At 42.2% G+C, this 13515-nt stretch overlaps 1 protein-coding gene across 2 annotated transcripts in view; it reads left to right on the top strand.

The window, feature by feature from the left end:
- Positions 1-13515, top strand: part of CEP120 (centrosomal protein 120) — a 128806-nt gene that overhangs the window by 72288 nt on the left and 43003 nt on the right. For both annotated transcript variants that reach the window (XM_040415955.1, XM_040415954.1), the window contains exons 16-17: positions 481-642; positions 3713-3835. In XM_040415955.1, coding sequence (XP_040271889.1) covers positions 481-642; positions 3713-3835 — 285 coding nt within the window. The remainder of the gene's footprint in view (positions 1-480; positions 643-3712; positions 3836-13515) is intronic.

The following is a 13515-nucleotide window of genomic DNA, read 5'->3' as shown; positions in this document are numbered from 1 at the left end:
ACCCTAAGAATATGTATCGGTAGGACTCGTAGTCCCTGGTGTCCTTTCCATTCATAAGTGAGCAATATTCTAAGTACTGAAAGTGCTGAGGTTGAATTTTATGATGTCGTACCTGGAAAAGTGGGCCTGTTGGAGACTCGCTCAGGGCGTATGTCTAAATTCATAGGTGTACAGTCATCTAAGCGTTTCAGATGTTGACCAGGCCATTTGTTCTTCAACCTTTTTCTTCAACTCCATGGCACTGCAAAAAAAGTTTCTACTTTGGTATAACCATTATTTGAATGTAATTAAGTCATCACTGGTTAAAGGAATCCACATTGACAGCAATTTTACTTACGAAGGCTATAGAGGGCGTTCTCGTGGAATACATAGTTGAGGCGGGGAGTGGCGGGAGTTCTTGTTGCAGTTAATTATGGGCCTATTACTATCTCGAGAAAGTGCTCCCTATACTTACAGGCTTCTACTGTGGTTACTTTCCAGTTAAGAAATGCTAAGGCCGAACTTCGGTTACAGTGTGAACAGAGCATTCAGGAGCGTCAGGACTCGATAAGAAGAGTGAGAGAAGACTGTATACATCAAGTAGAGCTCGAGCGGTTAAAGGTTAAGCAGCTGGAGGAAGACAAGCTCCGGCTTCAGCAGCAGGTAACTGAAGCACAACTAGATTGGTATTCTGCTTATGTAACTGTGGAAAACCCCTTGAAATATTTTCTTCTTTTTGTGAGAAACAAATGTACATAAGCTATAGGTTTATGATAGAGATCCCTTAGTTCTCTATCTAGATCTCTACAGTACGTGGTCAAAATATTTAGACACCATTCCTAACTAAAGGGGTTTGCAGGGATTTACCTATTGATGTCATCGATATCAGATCCAGGAGTAAGACTCTGCCCATCAACTCTCCTTGAGTGTTTTGGCCTCTTCCTAGGTGACATCACGTTCATCGATCACATGGCCTAGGCACATCTCGGGCCCCATTCAAGTTAATGAGGCTAAGATGCGATACCAAGCACTGCCATTATCAAATGTATGCTGCTGTGCTTGGTAAGCTCCGAGTAGGCCGCAATTTCTTCAAACAGATGATCGGCGGGGGTACCAGGAGTTGGACCCCTAACAATCTCATATTGATTATCTATCCTGAGGATAAGTTATCAATATGCAAATCCCAGAAAACCCCTTTTAAGTACTAATTTAATCCAGCAAGGCTTCACCTCAGTCGTCCAAAACAGGCTTTGTTTACCTGGCTGCAGCAGTGACAACACATGACAGCTGTTGCCAATCACTGCAGCAGTCATAGGTGGTTGATGTGATGTCTGTGCATCCTGGCCAACAAGACTATCTGGGAGAACAGGAGCAGCATCTCTGTGTCTAATAATTACGTAATGTATATTTTTTATTTTATTGCTTTGAACAATTTTAACTTTTCCACCAAATGGAGAATTCATACACATGCACTGTAGACTTTCTGATATGAAAATGTGGGTGAAAAATCTGCAGCAGAATGTATGAGATTTTACAGAATCTCATCCATGTGCTGCAGAAAAACCAGTGCATAAACCGCAGAGGTTTACGACCAGAATGTCTATTTATGCTGCGGATTTCCAACTTGTATATTACCCCTGCAGCAAAATCAGTGACAAATCCACATATAACACACAAATCTGCCATGTTTGGTCATACCCTTAGGGCTCATGCACACGACCGTATGTATTTTGTGGTCCGCAAAAAATTTGCATGACGTCTGTGTGCATTCCGTATCTTGCGGAACGGAACAGCTGGCCCCTAATAGAACAGTCCTATCCTTGTCCGTAATGTGGACAATAATAGGACGTGTTCTAATTTTTTGCATAATGGACATACGGAAACTGAATGCACATGGAGTAAATTAATTTTATTTTGTGGACCCATTGAAATGAATGGTTCCGCATATGGTCCGCAAAAAAAATGGAATGGACACGGAAAGAAAATACATTTGTGTGCATGAGCCCTTAGGCTACTTTCACACTTGCGGTAGCCAGCGGGGGAACAGCCTGCCGGATCCATGCTACCGCAGGTCTACCGTGCTGCCGGAAGTCTGCTCCAGCCCTATTCACTATAGTGGGGACGGGCCGGAGGTCCAGCCGCAGCACGGCAAACATGCCGAGAGGTGGCCAGACAAAAACAGCAGCGTACTGTAGTTTTATTCCAGCCGCCTCTCGTCATGTCTGCCATGCTGCGGCCGGACCTCCGGCCCGTCCCCACTAAAGTGAATGGGGCTGGAGCAGACTTCCTGTGGCACGGTGGACTTGCGGTAGCACAGATCCGGCAGGCTGTTCACCTGCTGAAAAAGGCTACCGTAAGTGGGAAAGTAGCCTTATAATGGACAAAAATAGCATACACTTTTATTATGATTAAATGGTCACTCGCCTTTCAAAAAACTTTGCATACGTTACTAGTACAGTTGAATATAAGAAAGGCTTGTAATATCGACTGGCAGTGAAAGATGTCTCTTTTCTGCCCTTCCCCTTCCTAAACTAACATTCTCTGCAACGTCCAATCTTGAGACAAGATGGATGGTCTGCTCACTGAAGGATCAGAATACATGCTGACCATAGAAGTCTAGGGGAGGAGTGAGCTGCTAGAGGAAGAAACAGGCATCTTTCTCTGATAAGATAAATTACAAGATGTTTTTGTATTTGCCTGTTCTGTTGATTTATGTAAAGTTTGTTGAAAGGTAAATTTTCACATGATGAAGTTTATGGCTTTTAAGATTTTTTTAATATTTCTTTTAATGCGTCTACTGGTATGAAAGAACCAAGCTAGATCCACATCTTTGTATCAAGCTGAAACCGTTATTTTCCATTTCTAGCATGTGGATCCTGCTATGTGAACAGCTCCTGTTGTATCTTCCTGTTCAGTTAAACTTGCCCTAGTCCTCAGTAAGGCTACTTTCACACTAGCGGCAGCCTTCTCCGGCAGGGTGAACAGCCTCCCGGATCCGTGATGCCGCTAGTGCATGCGTGCCGCCGGAGGGCTGCTCCCGCCCCATTCACTATAATGTGGATGGGACGCAGTTCCGGCGGCAGTGCGGCAAACATGCCGAGAGGCAGCCGGAATAAAACTATGACATGTCTTACTTTTACTCCGGCCGCCCCTCGGCATGTTTGCCGTGCTGCCACTGGAACTCCGGCCCGCCTCCATTATAGTCAATGGGGCCGGAGCAGACCTGGCGGCACGCGTGCACTAGCGGCAGCCTGGATCCGGCAGGCTGTTCACCCGCCGGAACAGCCTGCCGGAGAAGGCTGCTGCTAGTGTGAAAGTAACAGAGTTTAAAAAGTGAATGATACCCAACAAAACTTTGTTCAGAGGTAAACTTTCATAAATATATAATATGATTAAAAAGAAGAGCGCACAGCCAAACTGTCAGTGGTAATACGATTTACTGGAGGGCAGTTTCTGTCTTTTATCTGGTGTCTGTGTTTTTCTTGTGTCACTAGGGAATAAATAACTTTTCACTTTTGTTTCCTAAGAGCTTGCTTTAGGTTTTGTGTCTCTTCTGCTCTCTTGAGATCAGCTGTAATTTATGGTGGCAGCGCTATTGTGATATCTGTTTCATGTCTATAAACTTAGGGTTCATGGACTGAGTACGGACATGTTCTATGTCCTCAGCTTGCTTCTTTAAGTAGCCGGTTTTAATGGGTTTTATATCAATTTCTGTCTCTCTTTCTCTTCCTAGCTTCAAGAAGCAGAGCATAAGTTTAAATTATTGGACAAGGAGTTTCAGCAGTATAAGGAGCAGCAAAGCAGTAAACCAGAAATCCGATTACAGTCAGAGATCAATCTTCTCGCACTAGAAAAGGTAACATTCACTTGTCAATCCTATTCATTTACCCATGTTCTCTGACCTTTTTGTTGTTTTTAGGATATTTATTTGGAAGGGGAAATTTAAATCCATTTCCTAAGTGTTTTTTTTTTTTTTTTCCTTTAACTCCTGCAATAACTAAATAGTAGAAAAGTATAAAGTCTATTCATAGGAGTCATCTAGTATTGGTGCTGTGGATTTTCTGTTGTAGAATTGCGGGTGGAAAATCCACAGTGTATTACAGTACCAGCAAAGTGGAGGAGACTTTACCAAATCTCATTTGCACGTTGTGGAAAAGATCCACAGAGCAAATTGATCTGAGGTGCGGATTTTAAATCTCCGTCATATCAGTTTATGCTGTGGATGTCACCCTTTGCAATTCATAGAGTGAATTCTTTAACGAATCTTCAAAAAAAAATCGACAGCAAAAATATACATAACATATGAAGATTTTGCAGCGGATTTAACATGTTTTTTCTCCTGAATTTATGACCTATTTGGACATACCCTTGGGCAAGTTTTAGATGGCAACTTTTCTTTCTTCTCCTGTCACATGACTACTTCACAAACAGTAGTTGGCCCAGAGAGATGAACTAGTTATCATTAAATCATGGGGGTCTAGATAACCCTTTATAGTCTGGAGTCAGTAAGTCTTATATTACATATGCAGATGAAACAGGCGGTTGTCAGGAAGGAAACTCTACTTCCTGGTTATCGCCTGCTCATTAGCGGAGGAGAAAAAAAAATCCTGGCTTTGTTACCTATAGCAACCGATTTCCAACACGGCTTTTATTTTTCCAGAGTGCAATAAGAAATTAAATCTGTGTTGTAATTGGTTGCTATAGGCAATAGACAGTTTAGGCCGAGTTCTCACTTCAGTTATTTGGTCAATTATTTTCGTCAGTTATTGTGAGCCAAAACCAGATGTGGGTCAAAAACACAAAACAGTTGCAGATCTTTCCAATATACCTGATCTCTGTGTAGGCTTCACTACTGGTTTTGGCTCACAATAACTGATGGAAATAACTGAAGTGTGAACTCTGCCTTTTCCGTTTTCCCCCTTTTTTGCTTTGACAATCCATACAAATTATTAGGTTCTACATGATTTAAATATTGATGGCTTATCCTCAGGACATATCATCAATATCAGATTGGCACAGGTCCGACTCCCGGACAGTGATGTCATGTTCATCGGTCATGTGGCCTATGCGCAACTCATATACCTGTAAACAATTTATCTCCAAATATTGATTGCCATTACCTAGAGATAGGTCATTAGTGTTTTGGAATTGATTTGTAAAATTTTGTCCATTTGTCTTCTTCAGCCTGCATGTATTCTCATGCATTGCAGGCTGCTCTGTCCCAGTCTATGTAAAATTCACGAGATGAATTCTATGATGGCTCAGTCTTTAGCCTGTCTCTTTTCTGAGCACAAATCCAAGCATCCAACTTTTCAACCAAATAAAATTAGCTTTAATCAAGAGATTTTTAGATTTGAGTGAGTAAAGGCAGGAGCTGCAGTCTGAGCCACCTGATGAGTTTCACACTGCAAAAGACTGAAAAGCCTGCAATGAATGATATTATACACAGGCTACAGGAGATGGGGCAAAACAGGGCAAATTTGGCACACAGGTACATCAGGTGTCCGGGAAAGTTTTAGACCAGGTCTCAGCTCTCTAGCACATACCGTTCCTGAGAGATTCCCCAAAAATGCATTAGCCAATAGAAGCCTGGTCACATGACCCTTATCAGCCAATAAAAGCTCACACATTCAGTCTCCACATACACACAGTTTTATACCAGGTTTCCATAACAACCCAGACATTTTTCTTCACTGCTGTAGGTCAGCTTTAAAGGGGTAGGGTGCTGTGGATGACACTGTTAAGGGAGCGGAGTGCTGTGGAGGTCACAGTTCAGGGGATAGGTAGGGTGGCCATTCAGGCCACCCTCAAAAGACAGACTTAAAAATACTGCCCCAAGGTCACGCTAAGCCACGCCCTTGACCTGGTTAGGCCACTCTCCTCCCTCTCAGGGATTGAAAAAAATGAAAGTAAAAATCAACCTCTGTCAGCTGCAGGTTGTGGGAGGGAGGGTGACTATCTCCCTGCAGCTCACGCTCGGACAGCACAGTGCTGCTGTCTGAGAGTGAGCTGTTCAAAAGGACATCCATGTGTTCCTCCAAGCCCTGCGCCGTATGGAGGACATGGAGTCTGAAGGCCGGACTGTCCAGCCTAAAACCGGACCTCTGGCCACCCTAGGGGCAGGCTGCTGTAGAGGCCACTGTTAAGGGGGCGGGGTGTTGTGGAAATCACTGTTAACCTTTTAGGGACCGGGCTCATTTTCACCTTAAGGACCAGGCCATTTTTTGCAAATCTGACCAGTGTCACTTTATGTGGTGATAACTTTAAAACGCTTTGACTTATCCAGGCCATTCTGAGATTGTTTTTTCGTCACATATTGTACTTCATGACACTGGTAAAATGGAGTCGAAAAAATTCATTTTTATTTATAAAAAAAATGCCAAATTTACCAAAAATTTTGAAAAATTTGCAAATTTTTAAGTTTCAATTTTGCTACTTCTATAATACATAGTAATACCTATAAAAATAGTTATTACTTTACATTCCCCATATGTCTACTTCATGTTTGGATCATTTTGGGAATGATATTTTATTTTTGGGGGATGTTACAACGCTTAGAAGTTTAGAAGCAAATCTTGAAATTTTTCAGAAATTTTCAAAAACACACTTTTTAAGGACCAGTTCAGGCCTGAAGTCGCTTTGTAAGGCTTACATAATAGAAACCACCTAAAAATGACCCCATTCTAGAAACTACACCCCTCAAGGTATTCAAAACTGATTTTACAAACTTTGCTAACCCTTTAGGTGTTCCACAAGAATTAATGAATAATGGAAAATAATTTCACTTTTCTGGCAGATTTTCCATTTTAATAATTTTTTTCCAGTTACAAAGCAAGGGTTAACAGCCAAACAAAACTCAATATTTATGACCCTGATTATGTAGTTTACAGAAACACCCCATATGTGGTCGTAAACTGCTGTACGGGCACACGGCAGGGCGCAGAAGGAAAGGAGTGCCATACGGTTTTTGGAAGGCAGATTTTGCTGGACTGTTTTTTGTTTGTTTTTTACACCATGTCCCATTTGAAGCCCCCCTGATGCACCTCTAGAGTAGAAACTCCAAAAAAGTGACCCCATTTTAGAAACTAAGGGTTAGGGTGGCAGTTTTGTTGGTACTAGTTTAGGGTACATATGATTTTTGGTTGCTCTATATTACACTTTTTGTGAGGCAAGGTAACAAGAGAGCTGTTTTGGCACCGTTTTTTTTAATTTATTTTTTGTTATTTACAACATTCATCTGACAGGTTGGATCATGTGGTATTTTTATAGAGCAGGTTGTCACGGACGCAGTGATACCTAATATGTATACTATTATTTATTTTTTTATTTATGTAAGTTTTAAATAATGATTTCCTTTCTGACACAAAAAAATAATAATCATGTTTTAGTGTCTCCATAGTCTGAGAGGCATAGTTTTTTCAGTTTTTGGGCAATTTATCTTAGGTAGGGTATGATTTTTGCAGGATGAGATGACTGTTTTATTGGCACTATTTTGGGCTGCGTATGACTTTTTGGTCGCTTGCTATTACACTTTTTGTGATGTATGGTGACGGTATTCACCTGAAGGGATAGGTCATGTGATATTTTTATAGAGCATGTTATTATGGACGCGGCGATACCTCATACGTATACTTTTTTTTAAATTTACTTAAGTTTTACACAATAACAGCTTTTTTAAAACAAAAAAATTGTTTTAGTGTCTCCATATTCTGAGCCATAGTTTTTTTTTTTTGTTTGTTTTTTGGGCGATTGTCTTAGGTAGGGGTTCATTTTTTGCGGGATGAGGTGGCGGCCTTTTTGATCGCGTGCTGTTGTACTTTTTGTGATGTAAAGTGACAAAAAAATGGTTTATTTAGCACAGTTTTCATTTTTTATGGTGTTCATCTGAGGTGTTAGGTCATGAGATATGTTTATAGAACCGGTCGATACGGACGCGGCAATGCCTAATATGTCTACTTTATTTATTTTTTTCCAATTTTCTACCATTTTTTTTCTTTTCACTTTTTTGGGGGGAGATTATTATCTATTTTTTTTTTCTTGACATTTTTTTTTTTTAAACTTTTTTTTTTCACTTTTTTTTCCCTCTTTGGGACTTCAACTTTTGGGGGTCTAATCCCCTTTACAATGCATTCCAATACTTCTGTATTGGAATGCATTGGCTGTATGAGTAATACAGTGTGTATTACTCATACAGCTTCCTGCCTGTGAGATCTCACAGGCTTGTCACCGGAAGGCTTCGCCAATACCGGAGGAAGGCATCGCTCTGCCTTCCATGCCATCGGATCCCCCTTACAGCCGCACGGGGACCTGATGGCACCTCCGACCACCCGCCGCAACTCCCGTAAAAGTCACGGGGACCCCCCCCCCCCCGCTCATTGACCCAAGGTGCCTGCTCAATGATTTAAGCAGGCACCTTGTTCCGATCACCGCCCGCCGCGCAGCGGTGATTGGAAATACACAGGACGTATAGGTGCGCCCTGTGTCCTTAAGTACCAGGACATCAGGGCGTACCTGTAAGGAGGTTAAGGAGATGGGGTCCTGTGGAGGTCACTAATAAAGGGGAGGCCAGTGTGGAGGTCATTGTTAAAGGGTAAGGCGCTGTGGATGTTACTGTAAGGGGGCGGGCACTGTGGAGGTCACTGTTGAGGGAGGAGAGGACTGTGGAGGCCACTAATTAAAGGGGCAGTGAGGTACTGTGAGGTCACTGTTAAGGCAGCGGGGTACTGTGAGGTCACTGTTAAGGCAGCGGGGTACTGTGAGGTCACTGTTAAGGCAGCGGGGTACTGTGAGGTCACTGTTAAGGCAGCGGGGTACTGTGAGGTCACTGTTAAGGCAGCGGGGGTACTGTGAGGTAACTGTTAAGGCAGCGGGGTACTGTGAGGTCACTGTTAAGGCAGCGGGGTACTGTGAGGTCACTGTTAAGGCAGCGGGGTACTGTGAGGTCACTGTTAAGGCAGCGGGGTACTGTGAGGTCACTGTTAAGGCAGCGGGGTACTGTGAGGTCACTGTTAAGGCAGCGGGGTACTGTGAGGTCACTGTTAAAAGGGCAGTCGCTTTGGAGGTCTCTGTTAAGGGGGCCGGGAATGGTGGAGGTCAGTTAAGGGGACTGTAACCTATGGTCAGTGTTAAGGGGCGGGTGCTGTTAGAGGTCATGGTTAAGGAGGCGGGCCCCTGTGGAGGTCACTGTCAAGGGGGTGGGGTGCTGGGGAACTCCCTTTTAAAGGGGCAGGCTGCTGTGAAGGTCCCAATTTAAGGAGACTGGGCATTGGGGGGGTTAAGTGTTAAGGGGTGGGGGGCTGTGGAGGTCATTGTTATAGTGGATATTGTCTATCTTTTGACGACACACACAAATTAAATAGATTAAATATACCTGTGCGAAGTCGGGTCCTTTAACTAGTGTTTAAAGGGAACCTGTCACCTGCAAAACGCATATTAAACCGACCACAGTACCTTACAGTATCCCCCAGTGTGTTGCTAATCATGTTTTTCTTTCCTCTTTGTTTTTTTTCATACTTGTGAAAAACGCTGTTTTAATGTCGGTTGGCCCTGTCTCCGAGTCAGGCTTGAAGTCAAAGGGGCAGCGGCATCCTTGCTTCAAGTAAAGCTAAGCCCGCCCCTTACCCCTCCTCTCTACAATTAGATGGACATGCTGCCGTGATCACGCTCTTCTAGCGCATGCGCGATATGCTGCCTGTTACAGCGCGATCCTCACTCGCCCGTCTGCTTTTTGCTGACTACGGATGCGCCGGACAGTTCGATCGCGTCCGGCCGTCACAATGTAACAGGCAGCGTACCGCGCATGAGCTAGAAGAGAGCGATTACGGCAGCATGTCCATCTAATTGTAGAGAGGAGGGGTAAGGGACGGGCTTAGCTTTACTTGATGCAAGGAGGCCGCTGCCCCTTTGACTTCAAGGCCACCCAATTATTACCGGACAGGAATAAATCACGAAAAAACCGACCCACAAGGAGCCATAGATGTCACCAAAAAATTGAACCATAATCTTCACAACGTCAAAAATCGAAAAGCTTTATTGATAATATATAATAAATACATACATAATGATAAAAGGCAGCTCACATGGCCTGTGGTGAGGCGTGGCCATGTCGGCTTTGTGACGTCGCGGTCATGTGCTTTGCCGCGCGATAGCTGTGCCACATTTGCTCCTCCCCCTGCATGTCTTCATGGGCTGTAGATTAGCCATTCCTCTCTGGTGGGGGCGTTAGCTATGATGTGTCTTGCCACGTGACCGCCGTGTCAGTCTGGCCCCGCCCCCACCACACCTATGTGATACTGCTGATTGGTCCACAGCAATCGAAGCTCCATATTTATTGGTGGAGGTCTCATTAGGCTTTTAATTACTTTCCTACACACCTGTGTGGGCACTATAATAGGGGAGGTTTTTGTCTATTGTTCCATAGCCCCGAAAGAAGCCAGGTCACTGGGTCAGGAGGTGGCTGAGAGATCGACACACCATCCAGAGTATGCTTACTTCTTTCTATCACCAAGTCTTTTTATCCTCATATTCACCTCCGTTGCAGCCGTGTTTGGGGCTTATTGGCCAGAGGTGCCTTGGTGTTTTTCATCTTACATTCTTTTCCCTGCCTTTTGGTGTGCTGACCTCTCGGCCCCTCCTTGGGTCCTGTTCCTCATCTTTGTGTTCCACCTTTGTGCTGCCTTTTATCATTATGTATGTATGTATTTATTATATATTATCAATAAAGCTTTTCGATTTTCACGTTGTGAAGATTATGGTTAAATTTTTTTGGTGACCCTTTGACTTTAAGCCTGACTCAGAGACATTAAAACAGCGCCAACCGACATTAAAACAGCGTTTTTAATAAGTATGAAAAAACACAAAGAGGAAAGAAAAACATGATTACCAACACACTGGGGGATACTGTAAGGTACTGTGGTCGGTTTAATATGCGTTTTGCAGGTGACAGGTTCCCTTTAATAAAGCCCAATTACAACAATGATTTCAGTTAAACAAATATCTCCAAAGATGTCTAGCCTTTAACTAGCAAGAAAATCTATTTTAACCCCTTTAGCTCCAGGTGATTTTCTGTTCTTGCATTTTTGTTTTTCACTCATTGTCTTCCCAGAGCCATAACTTATCTCACATAGCTTGAATTTGGTGGGACAAGTTGTGCTTTCTAAAGGCACAATTTATTATTGTATTGGAAAACTGCAATTCCGCCATAGTTTTGTGTGTTTAGTTTTTACCGTGTTCCCTATGCAGTAAAATTGACCTGTACTTTTCATTCTCTGGGTCAGTATGATTCCAGTGATACCAAACTTGTGTAGTTTTTCATACTTTTGATACTGAAAAAAACTGTCTAAGTTGTGACCTGCATAACTTATTTATATTTATGTCTACGAAGCTGTGTGAGGGCTCTGTAGTTTTCAGTGATCCCGGTGGGGTGTGTGAGACTTTCTGATTTACTTTTTATTATTTTTTATTTATTTATTTTTATTTTTTTTGTGAGGTAAATAGGCGAAAAAATGCGAATTTGCCATTTTTACTTTTTTCTGATCTTTAGATCACTTTTCCCATAGACTACTGTGATTTAATACAGTAGTGTATGGGAAATCAATGTATTAAATAATGTATGGGCTCAGTAGTTCCTGACAGCCGAGCCCCTGCTGTATACGCTGGCATCAGTGAATACACTGATGCCAGCACATTAACCCTTTCTATGCCGTGGTCAGCGCTGACCGTAGTATGTACAGTGTTTGCAGAGGATACCAGCACCCTCTCCGTCCCCATCAGGTCAGGTGAACGCTGTTAGAGAAAAAAAAATAATGGTACCATGAAAACGTCGCCTCATCCCGCAAAGAATGAGCCCCCATGTAAGTCAATTGCCCAAAAAATAAAAAAATATCGCTTTCAGAAAATGACGATGCAAAAACATGATTTTTCTTTATAAAAATGCTGTGTTTAAAAGTGGTAAAACGTAAAAAAAAAAAAACAAGTATAAATATATGCATCTCTGTGATCGTACTGACCAGAAGAATAAAGCAGTGGCAGAATTATTGCATTTCTTTATCCTGTTTCCCAAAAAGTGAAATAAAAAGTAATCCAAAAGTTGTATGTGCCCCAAAATAGATCCAATGATGATGGCAACTCATACCACAAAAAATAAGTCCTGCTACCCCAGAGACTGTTCAATAGCAACACTGTGCCCGTAAACCAATCCATTAAAAGCTATATGGTGCTCTTTCCCCTCTGAGTACTGCGGTGGGCCCCTACAGCAGTTTACGACCACATATAAGGTGTTGCTGTATTCAGGAGAAAATGGCTAACAAATTATGGGGTGATTTTTCTCCTGTAACCGCTTGTGAAAATGAAAAAATTGGGGCTAAAGCAATATTTTATTGGAAGAAATGAAATACTTCCTTTTCACAGTCAATTGTTTCTAAATTCCATAAAACGTCTGTGGGGTCAAAGTGTTTATTTGCATGGACATTTTATGCAGTTTATAACTTCTTTACTATAACAGGTAATGTGTTGTTTAATCGTCTGTGTGAAACTCCCATCTACACTGCTGATTTCATATACTGGTTTACTATGACCTGATTTACAAAAACCCTGGAGCCAATTTTTTTTTTCCATTTTCATTTTTGTTGTTATTGCTATTAATATTTTTAAAAGTCAGTGTTACTAAATTACCTACATTTACTGCGTGATTAATATATAAATCTAGGTTTTTCATGTATATATGCACCAATGACTTAATCCTCACGCATTATATCCCAGTATTTGTTTACTATCCTGAAAATGCCCAACTGGCTGTTATACTGAGAGATAGTAGCTGCATTGTAATAGTCTCCATTGTCTTAGATGTATCAGTACTTTGTAATAGCTCTTGCCTCTCCATTTTACCAACCAGCATCTTCTGTTCACTCAGTAGTTCTCTGTTGTACCCCTTTGCCTCAGACTTAGGGCTCATGCACACGACCGTTTGTATTTTGCCTTCCACAAAACACAGATCCGCAAAAAATACCGATGACTTCTGGCCCCTAATAAAATAGTACTATCCTTGTCCGTAATGCAGACAATAATAGGACATGTTCTAGATTTTTGCAGAACAGACATACGGAAACGGAATGCACACAAAGTAATTTCATTTTTTTTAATTATTTTTTTTGCGGACACACTGAAATGAATGGTTCCGGATACGGTCTGCAAAAAACACGGAAAGAAAAAAACATTCGTTTTGTACACTACCGTATGTATTTTGCAGTCTGCAAAAAACACGGGTGACATCCATGTTGAATCTGTTTTTCTTTTTTGCGGATCCATTGTAACAATGCTTATCCTTGTCCGCAAAACGGACAAGAAGATGACATTCTATCTTTTTTGCGGGGCCATGGAACGGACATATGGACACGGAATGCACATGGAGTCATTTCTGTTTTTTTGCGGCCCCATTGAATTGAATGGTTCCACATACGGGCCATAAAATAAACAGAACAAATGCCAAAACAAAATATGTTCATGTGCAGGAGCCCTTACCTCATAGACCCTCGGCTT

Source organism: Bufo bufo, chromosome 2, assembly GCF_905171765.1.
Source record: "Bufo bufo chromosome 2, aBufBuf1.1, whole genome shotgun sequence".
Taxonomy (NCBI): Eukaryota; Metazoa; Chordata; class Amphibia; order Anura; family Bufonidae; genus Bufo; species Bufo bufo.
The sequence above is the reverse complement of the archived record's forward strand: the minus strand, read 5'-3'. Positions and strand labels throughout refer to the sequence as shown.